This window comes from Condylura cristata, unplaced genomic scaffold (assembly GCF_000260355.1).
Source record: "Condylura cristata isolate star-nosed mole 26May11 unplaced genomic scaffold, ConCri1.0 scaffold00002, whole genome shotgun sequence".
In the NCBI taxonomy this organism is placed as follows: Eukaryota; Metazoa; Chordata; class Mammalia; order Eulipotyphla; family Talpidae; genus Condylura; species Condylura cristata.
Genome location: NW_004567103.1, coordinates 58,284,442 through 58,298,363, shown reverse-complemented (window position 1 = coordinate 58,298,363; position 13,922 = coordinate 58,284,442). Strand labels below are relative to the sequence as shown.

At 31.9% G+C, this 13,922-nt stretch overlaps 1 protein-coding gene across 2 annotated transcripts in view; it reads left to right on the top strand.

Annotated features, from left to right (window-relative positions):
* The window catches only part of GALNT13 (polypeptide N-acetylgalactosaminyltransferase 13), a 413,355-nt gene extending 401,216 nt beyond the window's left edge, over positions 1-12,139 (top strand). For both annotated transcript variants that reach the window (XM_004674649.2, XM_012728953.1), the window contains exons 12-13: positions 168-302; positions 10,922-12,139. In XM_004674649.2, the coding sequence (XP_004674706.1) occupies positions 168-302; positions 10,922-11,062 (276 nt within the window). In that variant the 3' untranslated portion in view covers positions 11,063-12,139. The remainder of the gene's footprint in view (positions 1-167; positions 303-10,921) is intronic.
* Positions 12,140-13,922: the final 1,783 nt, after the last annotated feature.

Here is a 13,922-nt window from a genome sequence, read left to right as displayed (position 1 = left end):
AAAAAAAAAAGACTCAGAGATGAACTAGTTTACTCAAAGCATACACCAGAGATCCTTCGAAAACACAAGTCTATCTAATGTGTAAACTTCCACAGTTAAATCTGCTATACTGTGTTTTTTTATTTTTAAGTATATGCTATTTTACTAACTAAATTTTATATATTCAGGTATTTTCTTACACTGCTGACAAAGAAATCCGGACCGATGATTTGTGCTTGGATGTTTCTAGACTCAATGGACCTGTCATAATGTTAAAATGCCATCATATGAGAGGAAACCAGTTATGGGAATATGATGCAGAGGTATAGTATTTTCCTTAATTTACTACTTATTAAAGCTTAAATGCAAATATTTTTAAATTTAAGCTATTTTTTACTGCATTGAGAGAAAGAACTGCATTTTCAACTACGTCTGCTCATATCTGATAATATTAGGAAGATACATCATACAAATAGACTTTTATCACTAGTCCATTAGTATGAAATAGGAATGAGGAAAGTAAAATCATTTTTATATATTTAGAATTGGTGATCACTGTTGTATAGGTCAACATAAATTACTTTAGGGACAAACTGGCTTATCTGAGAGGTATGAATAAAGATGTGTATATAAGACAATATCAACAATACTCTTGAAGTTTTAAATTTTATACTGCTGCAATCAGTGATATTTATGCTTCTGAACTTCAGGGAAAAAAGAAACAGCTGACAGTATCTGCATGAATGCTTTTTATAATAGTAAACACTTAACAGAATTCAATAAACTAATTAGGTATATAATCAGCTTTGCAGTATCTTTTCTATTGCACATCTTTCTGATAGACGAGCACAAGAAACAGCAATTAAATTACTATTGTGAATTTATAGCCTAGCAGTGTGTAAAAACCAGATCAACCATCAGATGGAGCTAATAAAAAAGAAATATTCCCCACTCCATAAGGAAGCTGCCTTGAAACAGCTTCATTTCTTTCAGGTCCCTTTGCTTAGTGAAATGAATTGGACATTTGTGTTATATTTTCTGTTTTTAAATGGTTAGTGACTTATTTAAGATAAGAAATAAACATTACTTATAGAAGATACATAATACAATAGTAGTAAATGAATTTCACAAATGCAGTGTTCTGTGTAAACCTAAAGTACTCTGCAACAGTAGTATTTTAAATAGCAACCTACAGTTGTTGGTATTACTGATAATTTAACAAGGTCTTTTTAAACACTTTTTATATGTCATTTAAATGTGCACAATGTGTAGTTTAAGTGGAATATCATGAAAACTTATTGAATTTTTATGATATGAAGCTGGTTACATAGCATTAAAATTAACCCTGAAATTTATGTATTACCAAATTCTATGGCCAGAAAATATTCTCTTACTGTTAAAAGAAAACACCCTGAATCTTCCTACATTGCAGTAATGTGTTATATTCAGACACTTGCTTTCTCAATACTTGTTCACTTTCTTTATCTGGTCATTTTTTTTTTTTTCCTCTTCAACTATTATTTATTCTCACCACCATTTATATGAAGCCTAAAGAGACATCTCCTCTAAAAGTACATATAGGTAAACTAGCCCTTAGTCAACCCTCAACTTCTTCTATGAAAACAAGTCCAGATAAATGAACAAATTTTTTTTTTAATCCTGCAAGTAATATTTTTTAATAAAATGTGTTCTTTAGTTTTTAACCAACCCAGGACTTTATTAAGCTTATGCTCAAAATGAATAGGTCTAGCATTTATTAATCAAGTAGAGGGGATATATATATATATCTGTAATATATATATATATATATATCTTTATAAGATGAAGCAATGCTAAATTTCAAATACCATTTTTGATATTTACACTTAACCTTATTTTTAGTGGATGGCACCATATATTATCATAATTTAAATTACTACATTTCTTAAATAACTAGTAATGGTAACTAGTTATGTATTTTATTCATATTATTAGTAATATAGAATGTTAAGGGACTTTGAAAGACAAGTGAAAAAAGACAGGTTTTGCCTAAGATTAAAAATGTGATTTTTATAAATATACTATTTTTGATGACTGGTACTAATGTAGTAGTATTTTTTTTTAAGATTTATTTACTTTTTCATACAGAGGTGGGGTATAGAACAGAGTTGCAGGGGGTGAAAGTATTCAACAGAGACAGAGTGGGGAACAGAATAGGCAGACTGACGGAGTACACTGCTGAGGGGTGCAGCGGGCGGGTCAGGAGAGGTCTGCCTCATATGGGTCACCTCCTGGGCAAGGATAGAATTCGGGCAGGGATAGAATTCATACTGAATTCTGAATTCATACTGAAGCGGCTGCTGCTCGCTTGCAGTGCTGAGTCCCAACCCGTTGCACCACTGGGGAGGGCCCTCTAATGCAGCATTTTAAAGAGTTGTGCTATTTTGTGTTTTGAAAACTTTGTTCAAGGAAGTATACAAAAATGTTTATATCCATTAATACTGAGAAATTTTTATTTCAAATAATAAAAGTCTTACCATCTTTACAATTGAATAACATAGTTTAATTAGCTATCCTATATGTGTATAGTCTCACAACTCACTTATGTTCTATTTACATCAATGTAAAATTTTAAATCAGTGTAGTTTTTTTGCCAAAGTAAACAATGAATGAGTCATAATATAAGCCAAATGAAACTAGGATAATTACAAGAATGACACATTTCCTTTCTGAAATTTTAGTTTTGAAATAAAAGACTGGTTTTGTGAAGAAATCAGAACAAAATCTTCATGAAATTAAAACAGAACATTTAATTTTTATGATTATTTTTTCTTTTAAGCTTTAGGCTTAGGATCACTTTCTTCTCCAGAACCATCTCAACCATTGCCACCAAAGTTGATGCTACTGTAAGACCAGTAACATTACTGGAAAACTTGTCAGGTATTAGGAGTGAGACATTACCCTAGACACACTAAATCAGAGCCTGTATTTCTACAAAATCCCTTGGTTACTTACTTGCACATTAGTTAAAGTTTGAGAAAGATATATGAAAAGTAGTCAAATATCCACTTACCTTCCTTAAAATTTTTGTACGTGATTGAAAACAATTTTAAAGTTAAGAAAGTTATAAGTTTATTTTGGAACATGGCAATGTCTCCAGGATATGAGAAAGGGAAAGGGTTCCCAAGGTGAGAAGTGAGGTATGGGCAGGGGGAGTAATTACCCAGCAGTTCTATTCTCATATCCCAACCAGTGGAAATGAGGCCAAGTGCTGCTATTACCTCTTTATTCCAAGTCTTTCCGTTTTATTATCAAGGGCGAAATTACTCTTCTCTGAGAAACTTCTGAGGTGAAAAGGTAGAATAAAACTTGGTGAAGTTCACAAAACTATGGAACTGAAAAGGACCTTAAAGTTCTTTCCTTTCAGCCTTCATGAGAAGGAATTGAGCCAAAGATCACACTGCAGGTGGCCAAGGCTGGACTTAGGTCCTGATAAGTACTACTGTGAAACTCAGTGTGAGCAGCTGATATACTCCATCACTTATCTCCCACAGTCCTTTCAGACTTAGAAGAGTGTATCCTAAACAGGAGCAGGATTGTTGGTATAGCCGAGAAAAATTAAAACACTATTATAAAGCCTCACAGGATGGGTATTGCCAGCTGCTTTGGCTTGTTTATCTTAGATGAGTGAGGGGGAAACAGGAGAGAACTAAGTTCCCTTGGAGAACCTATACTATTATCTGGCTTTTCTTGCAATCTGACCATAGTACTATCAGATAATATCATTGTTATTTGAATTCTTCTCATTAGTAAACTGAAGCTTTATGTCTTAATCCCTCATCTAGGTTTGCACAACCCCGGTTTCCAGAAATAAATTCAGCTATCTTTCCACTGTTACATTGTCTCTTGAGGTCACTGAGAAAACTAGAAACAAATAGATGCTTACAATGATGATGATCTAATAAGCTAAATGATATACAGTATTGCAAATGAAAAAATATGATTAAATATTATCAATTATTTGAGGTACCAAATTTTAATTGCATAGAACATCTCCCTTCATAATTGAAAGGATGTACTGCAATAAATTTTGTCTATTGAGGTAAACAGAGTACTACTTTTATCAGTATTGTCTAGTTGCTTGTGAACTTTAACATACTTATCTGCATTGTAATTCATTAATATCTAATTTTACTTGAATGAAGCTGGGCTGATAATAAGTACATAATATAATCATGACTTTAACTTGGTATCTCTTATTCCTGGCTAAATGTATTCAATTTCGTACCAAACTGAGAAGATCATTAGTAAAAGTGTAAGATCCATACCTGGTCTAGAATCAATTTCCTGAACACTTTGGTGATATGAAATTCTATTATGACAGAGTTAAAACAAAAAGGAAAAAGCCCAAGTTTCCCCTCACGAAAGCATTTTGAAAATTATTTTTATAAATGTCTGTCATCCTCCATTCCTATTTTCTTATATTCTATTTGGACAATACAATTGCATTTCAATCCATTTCAAATTTACATTTTCCTGCAATAAGTGCACATAATTGCATTTCCTTTTGAACATTCAGGCAGCAACATACAGTGTGAGAATCTAATTTTAGAACAGAACACTTATGCTTAACAAACACTATGTAACAAAGAAAAAAGAGGGAGCCAAATATGATGCTAAAAATAAAGTCTTGCTTTTCATGTGACTGAACAAGTTGACTGAGAAAATACTTGTTCTGAATTTGATATTCATCTGCATCAAATATTCCTCAGACTAACTAGATAAGTAGTCCTTTTTTGTAGGTAAAATATGTTAGGTTAATAATTACAGAAATCATAGAGATCTACACTTAGATGTAATCCCTTTTTCATTTACTTTTATCAAAAAGCAAGTAAATGGGAATATAATTTCAAGGTAAGTGATCTATAATTGGCAAGCTGGAATTTCCCTGTTGAGCATTCCTAATAAAAATAGTGGCTTGATTTATATTTTGAAGGCTGTGTGCATTAGATAAGTATTAGCTTTCCCTATTTCTATTGTCCATAGCTGTGAATCATTTAGTAGAACCATTAGTGAATATATTTCAATAGTTTAATGTTACATTTTTAGTTCTTGCTTGTTAAATACAGTTGAATTTTAGAATACTGATATTCTGTTCTACTGAAATCACAGTTCTTCTTGGGAGGAAATCATACTTTTGGATAGCAACTGTATTACCCTAATGTTTAAATAAGTGTGATTCATACTTCAACAATAGGAGAATTCCTACTGCTTTTGCTATTAAATATCTATAATAATCTGTGGTTATTCATATTTTGTCATATATAGTAATAATCAGTTGGGTTTCAACCATGCACTTACTTTTATTTGTTCATGAAAATATATATTTTTTTTACTTATTTCTTTTTACTGTAAAGGAACAAAGGTATGATCTAATTCACCACTCTTATTTTGTCACCAAAATTGTTTCCCTAGTCTTATTCCAATTGGTTTTCAATAGTAATTGTGTCTTCAGAAGGACAGATGTGTGGGTACTTCTTGACACGTACAAATATATTTAAAGGCAGGAATTATTATTTTTTTCCTATACACCTAAAAAAAATTAAATTTTCATGAATTCTAGGAAACACTAATGTAGGGGGGAGCTACAATATGCAAAGTAATAATTCTAGCTATGGGTTCATATTATCCTAATTTCTAGTATAATTTTCTAGTATATAATTTAAACAAGGTTAGGAAAAGATATGTTCTCAATATGATTCTTGTCACTCTACATACCTTCAACACTAATATGACAATCTCCTAAAGTTGTGAGGGACATTTGCAATAAATGTGACAAAGGACTGATATTCTTACTAAAGAGCACTGAAATAGAAAATCGTGTACAACCAATACAATAATGTACAAGTACTTGAAGGAATAGTAGAGGGGAGATTTGCAAATATGTATTAAACATTTATATATTTTGACCTTGTGATTTCACTTCTAAGAATTATGTAAAAAAAATTCTTATAGATATGGAGAGCAATGTTCAAAGACTTTTATTTACAATAATACAGAATGGAAAGATTCTCCTCCCAAATGGAAAAAGTCAAATGAATTTTGGCACATCCATATTGTAAATTATTTTTTACTTGTATTTTTAGAGTACTTTAATATAGGAAAGATTGTCAAGTATAAGTTGAAGGAAATTTAGATAGTCTAAATACATACATTTCATAGTATAAATGATTATGATTACTAGGAAGCATATTGAATATTAATAACTGGCATCTCTTCTAGACAGGATACTTAGAAACATATAATTTTTTGCACATAATGAGAATGAGACAGTTTTTTTTTATCAAGATATTTTTTTTATTAAAAAGTTTATTTTTACATCATTTTGCACATTTTTTTTCCATCTCAATTGTAATCCCCGCGGGTTTCCCATCACCAAATCACCCCTGTGCCACCACCATCGTCCCGTGCATTTCCCTCCCTTCTCCCCTCCCCCGTTTTGAGAATGAGACAGTTTTTAAGAATTTATTATTATTATTTTTTAATGCATACAGAACTGGGGTACAGGCCAGAGGTGTAGGGGTGGTGAAAGGATTCACCAGAGACAGAGTGGGGAGCAGAACAGGCAGACTGATCGAGTACACTGCTGAGGAGAGCAGCGAGTGGGTCAGGAGAGGTCTGCCAGAGGTCTGCCACGCCATGTGGATCACCGCTGGGGCAGGCGCAGGGAGCAAACTCCTGCGGAAGTGGCTTTAGCTTCTTAGTGCTGTGCTTTAAACCACCGTGCCACCAGGGAGGGCCGAGAATGAGACAATTTTTTTAAAAAATTAAAAATTAAAAAACTATGGGATTGAAAAAAAAAACTATGGGATTGTTTGAAATGTCTAATATTCTTTCTATTTTATGGATTTTTAGAAAGTTATTTGAATTCTTTTTTCATGATCATTCATGAGATATGTATTTTGTGTGAAATATTATAAATATATTTTTTGGAAATTTTTTGTACTGTATTTGTTTTCTAGATTGCATTTCTTGCATATCAAATTTTGTCTGTTTTATGCCAAGGAAAACCTTACAATTCACTTTTATTTTAATGTCATGTGAAATTCACAGTCAGAAACCCTGGAGTCTTTTACCTTAACATGACATTTATCAAGAAATTTTTTTTTACAAGAAGAAAAGCACTGAGACTAGAGGATGATACAGCATAGACATTTTAAATAGTATGAACAGGACACTCCTATAAGGCAATTTTTAAACAACTGCCTTATTAAATCAAACTATATAATAAGCAGTATTTAAAAAAATACTTTATGATGTAGCTTTCCGTAGCTTTATAAAGATGTCTCTACCATTTTACTGTAGAAAGTAAGTACTTGAAGGGTAAATTTGGTTATTTGTGTCCATGAAGATGCTGATGAGATAGAATGTGATTTATCAGAATTTATTTTCTGCATCAGCCTTTCATTAGGCGTTTCCATCAACAAACTTCAAGGTGCCTCCTGTGGTAAGCCCTAGACTTGATGCTCTAGATGAGCATTATCTATCACTCCCTAAAGCTTCAAGTCCTGGGGAGAAAATAGTTGGCAACCAAAAAATAAATAAGTACAAATCATGCTTGAAAATTAAGGTCAAAAACTCCAAATGAGTAGATCTTTTTCTTTTTCCTTTAAGTTCTAATTGATATTCAGACAGTTATATCAGTGCAACAGAATGTAGAATCATTTTAATACTACCGGGTTTGTCTGTTGAAAACAGTGGAAACAACTTTCGTGCCATACTTTACAAAGTTAAGCAAAGTTTTAAAGGTAAATCCTCTCAAATTTAGCATCCACTTTAATTTAGCACAAATAAATGAATGAGGAAATCAAAGGCCATAACTGAAAACTCTTTGGACTAATCAACCATTTTGAATATCCACTAATAAGATAATTCATTTAGTACTAAAACATTTTATTAATTGGATAAAACCTAAGACTATAACCTATTTTATCCTCAAACATTTGCACAAAATGTTTCATCATTTAATATCAGGCCTTTCTCCATATTCTCAGTCTTCATTTGTTCCTGTCAAATACAGTTGATATTAAAACCATCTAAAAGGATATGGTTCACAGTTCCATGGATATAATTATTATGACTTGTGTCTTCCATTCTTAACCAGTAGAAATTATATGTTGCTGAGAATGATTGATTGATCACTGCCTTTGTACTTCATTTTGCCATTATTCATTATTTTCTTTGTCAAACAGACCTACACTCTTCCTCACATAATCACCCAATCTTGTCTCTCAGTAAGCAAAGTAGCTTATGGCTCCCAACACCCCACTATGGAAACATATAATGATAGTCCCATGTAAAAATGGCTACTGAGAAACTATATAGGAATGGAAGTTTTTAGAAATATATTTGGAGAGCCTACTGATTACATTCTCTAAAACTCTTTAGGGGCTTGTATTGCCGACTTGATGAAATGTATTTTAGAATTTCTGTTGTTTTGTTACTGAAATCTGTTACTTCTCAAAAATGTAGTTAAGAAAATTCTTTATGTGCTCTTTCTCCATGTATTTAATTTTACTTTACTTTGTTGCTAATTAATTTGGAGGTTGCATATATTAAGTATTGGTTAATCTATCATTAATAGGTATTTTTTCAGTTTTTCTTTTGTATAAGTATAATATAGAACATATTATGACATTTAGTATGTTTTCAAGTTAGTGATAAGCATATCTGTATGAAAGTAGATTTTGCATTAGAGCTTGTAAAAAGAAAAAAAAAGAATAACACAGCCAAGGTATGGATTGTTTTATAAAAAATGAATTTATTTAATTTTGATCATTTTTATTCAGATGCCTTGTATGGAGATACAGCAAATGTTTCTAGAATTTATTATTTTAATCCGAACCTTTAAGTTAATGCATTATTGAAGATTAACTGAGATGTCACTTTTTGACATAACTTATTTCTAAGCATTTCTTTGTGGTTGATTAAATGATATAATAATAAAACCTTTTTAAAAAGTGTACCTTTTACCTCTCACTTGTATAATTTGTGGATAACTTCTCAGAAAGCAAAAAATCTGACATGGAATCTGATTGCTCCAGAATCTTTTGGTAGCTTGTCCAAGATTTCCCAGCTAGTAAATGTGGAAGCAGGAGTTCACAATATGTAACCCTAATATTGCTCATGTTTCTGATGCATAACATTAAAAGAGAGTTTTGGGTTGATTCATTGGCTGGTTGATTGTTCTTTATCAGTGTCTTTTCACTATTCATGAATTCCTTCAAAGAAACTATTTAAGCAATGTTTGTATAGTTAATAAATCATTCAATCTGATGCTTAAAGTCATATACACTTAGAAAAAAATCTAAAGCTACAAGGGTAGTTTCTTTTTTTTTTAAGGACATATATTAAAGGATCTCAGGTATGTAAGAAAATTGAAGAATATTTTGTTGATTTTAGGTGAACTTTAGGAATAAAATGATTTTATTTTGTATCTTCTTTTCAAGTGGTTATTGGTTCTTAAGCCAACAGCATAAATTTTGGTATCCGTAGCCTAAAAATCAATCCTATCTGAACATTTCTTTCTTTTTACATTTTCAGTACAAATAACTGTACTCCATGTATTGAAAGATTGACCTCAATCTTGATATCTTTACCATGTAATGCCTTACTGTTTTAATTTCCTGCTTGTTGTCTATTAAGTTTCTTCCCACATAAACCTATTTTCCATTCCATCCTTTCTCAGGCCATTGTTTTCCATGGTGTCTGCAGACCTAGTCCAACTAAATTACAATTATCTAAATGGTATTTTCTATCATTTTTATGACATGTTCCTTACATATTTTTTTATCTGACTTTCAATGTAGTATTTATTCATATAAAAGATTTGTCTACCTTTAACTTTTGTGTTTGCAACAAAATATATGTAGTGTTTACTTCAAAGACATACCAGCAAATGCACTTCCCATATACTTAAACACTTCTGGTTGGGAAGTTTCTCATGTAAGTGTTTTCTACTATATAAGTATAATTTCATGTAAGGATTTTATATAGTTTATATGAGTTTATATATGTGTGTGTATATATATATGTATGTATATATATAAAATATAAGTTGCTATATAAGTTTTTCACATAAGAATATAAATTAATAATTTTGAAACATGTGCACTTAAAATGTGTATCTGAAAAGTAAAACAAAACACATGATTCCAAATGTAAATGTGAACTCAAAAGAGAAGACAGGTAATGAATGTTTAATATGATGCAATCACTAGAATTTCAGCATTTCCACATTAAGAGGACAGTTTAATGAATACTATAATGAATACTATTATGAAGAAAATATGCTATTTTGAATATTCATATTTTATGTGTTAAGTTTATCTATTTTTATTTTTAAGGTCCTTAAAAATGCAACTCAAAATGTAATAATCATACTATCAACTATCAGGTCTTTGTTGCTATGAGAATCACTCTTCTATAATGAATGTGTTGTAGTCATGATACTATGGCTTGTTTAGTATTTTAAAATAGGAACAGCTTTGTTCATTTGGGTCACAGCTGTGACATCTCTTTATATGTTTACCAAATGGTTACTGAATAACACATGCCTAAGAAAATGAAACTTTTGTAAAAGCGTGTTAATATTTGCAGCCCTCATCTGAACTCAGAGCTCACAAATGGGCTTTTTGCAAAGCAACCTAAATTCTTGGCAATGTATGATAAATGTCAGCCAAATTTTTTTTTTAGCCATCTGCAAATAAAAGTATATTAGACAATGATGAAAACATAACAGTGAGTGTTGTATAATTCACTCACCTGTGCATAGTTCCTTTTATAAACATGTCACAGTATTTACACTAAAGTAAATAAGAAATTTTAAGAGTATATTTAATATGATGTACTAGTATAGATAAAGATCAAATGGGTTACACTGACTATTGGTTGTCTTTTACAGAGACTCACCTTGAGACATGTTAACAGTAACCAATGTCTCGATGAACCATCTGAAGAAGACAAAATGGTGCCTACCATGCAGGACTGTAGTGGAAGCAGATCCCAACAATGGCTGCTAAGGAACATGACCTTGGGGGCATGAACACCATTTCCCCCAAATAATGAAAATGTCTACACTTTTGTTTTTCCATTATTTCAATTAGAGGGAAGATATTAACTTTGCTGAATTGAAGTTTTAAAATCCTTTTAGTATTCTAAACCACAGTTGTTTATAATTCATTTTTAGGAATGTTTGCTTATATCCCTACTAAAATTTGTATATGATCAAAGAAGCACATAAAGAATATAAATAACAGCAAACTGTTATTAAACATTAGAACAACTTGAAAAGCTAATTGGATGTTTACTTTAAAAAAATATATTTCCTTCACCAGATTAGTTGAGGGTTTTATTTGAAAGTTTTTCTTGTCTTGGAGAAAGGAAGGGGGACAATGTAAATGCCTTATAAAATATCATCATTATGAAATAATACCAACTATTTTGTAAACTCACTCTGTTTCTACTGGACCTTTGTGGAAACTGTTGAATTTCTGTGTCAGCAACAAGGCCACAGATTATTTCAGAGCAATTAATTCATCTTACAAATTGAGTTTCAAGTTTTGTACCAGAAAGAAATTAAATTTGATACTGACTTCTCATATAGTCCCTATAAAAGCATCACATTTAAGCAAAAAATAAAAAGAGAGAGAATTTGAAAATTCATTTTAAATTACATGAAATAAGAAACGAGGTAGACATTGACTAGAACAAGATGAAGCTAAGCATCAAAATTTAATCACTTTAAAAGATAGTCTGTTTGGGTTTCGATTACTCCTAAAAATACTGAGCATTAACAATCTTGGTCTCAGCATGACGTGTGAAATTCATCCTTGACCACTGTTTTGTCTCACATGAAGTGTACAGTTCCTTTATCTTCATTCTAGAAACTGATTTGTCATTTATGCTCTGGAGAACTATGGGTAAGAGGTAACTTCTTATGTTTTGTATTTAAATATTTTAGTTAGGTCACTATATCATTTTTTAAGTTTATCTTTTGAAAATACTGCATAAAACTGTCAGAATTTTGTTAAATGCTATGCGACAGCAATTTAAGCTTTAATTTCATTTAAAGAAATGAATTCAGTACACATTTCTTTCTCCTACCCCCACTCTCTCTCACTATTTGTCTCTCTCTCTCTCTCTCTCTCTCACACACACACACACACACACACACACACACACACACACACACACACACACTTCTTTAAAATGAAAAGGAAAGCATGAATTGCCCCAGTAAAATCTTGTATGATTTCCCAGTTATCATTCCTTCCTCTCTGGACTTTTCTACTGGCACAGCTGTAAGGAATACTTCAACAACCTGGAGCACTATGGGTTACTCCTTAAGATGTAGCCACTCCACACCTGCAGGAACCCCAGTATCACTTAAAATTTTAAGTGAAAGTTTGAATGTCAGAACATTTTTAGCTATGGAGTAAATCCAAAGCTTCCAGCAAACTTCAAATGAAACTGTGCCTCCCAAGAGCCAGGAACCACTGCCTAATTTAATAGAGGCCTCTAGAGTCAACAGATGGCCTGAATGAACAATCACATTTTCCATTTTCATTCCCTTGTCTCCCCTCCTTTCCTATTGTCCTGATTAAAACATGGTAAAATATCCCTATACAGCATTCTTCCTCCTTAAACCTAAAAAGCATAAATTCTCAAGGACTCTTATATAATCTATTCTGCTTATTATGGATCTGTCAATCAAAGTGCATGCTGTCTAGAAAATGGTGACTTTTTCAAAATACAGCTATTCCATCAAGTTGAACTTCACACATTTCAGCAGCATTCTAAATAGGTGAAAGTTCATATGGATTCTAACAAAATTATAGGAAAAATGAATACTGTATGTATTTTGTGCCACAGAATATTTTTCAAAGAACTCTCAGATGGTTTGAACACATGCTGTTAGAATGTCTAACAAATGAAAAAATGACATAAAACATTGTAAAACACCAACTCTCAGAAAACAATCACTAACATTCCTTTTTTAATCAAAAATACTTGTTGTACTCAGTACAAAAAAATAAAATAAAATCACGATTGCATACACAACACACTCAATTTTACATTCCTTATCAATGGAACTAGATTAAGATATATTTAAATGACTTCAAACTTCTCTTTCTGAAGTTTTCACATTGGAGTTAATGCCAACACCAACCTTCCAGATGCTGATAGTAGAAACTTAAATTTTTACTAACACTTCATCTCTCCTTTGTCGTCTAACCCATCAGTACTTCCCCTTCCATATTTGAAATGTAACCAGAAACCAATAACTTAACCTCCACACCCACTATGTGTTCACTACATTTTTTTTATTACAAAGTGCTTATATTTTTTTCCCTGATTTCCTAATCCTCCCCCAACAGCCTTTCCACAATACAACAGCCATAGTTGAAAATAAATTTTGTATCAAATGTCTGATCACAATCTTCCAATGAAGTGCATTTCTCGCCAAACTGCTTACACCGGTCTTCAAAGTATTTCCTCTATTTGTGTGCATATCTGCACATGTGCACACATTTCTAACTCAACTCTCCATCGATCCTGCCCCACACTTTCTCCCTCTTGCTGCCAAGCAATCTTGTGCCTCAATGATTTGTTTCCCCTCCCCCACAGAGCTTTCTCACTCTTTCCATAAGCCTCTAATCAAAAAGTTAATCAAAGGGAAAGCAAATCTTTGTTTTTATGCCCTCTGTATCACCTGTATAGACCTACACACTATAATTCACGTTTTCATATTCTGTCTAAACTTCCACCTTCCCACTACTAACAATCTCATCATGCACTCTAGAATGTAAGCCCCATAAAGTCCAGGATTTGATTAGTTCTGTTCACTGTGTTATCCCCAATTCTTGGCATATAAGTATTCTTTAAATATTTCTTGAAGTAAT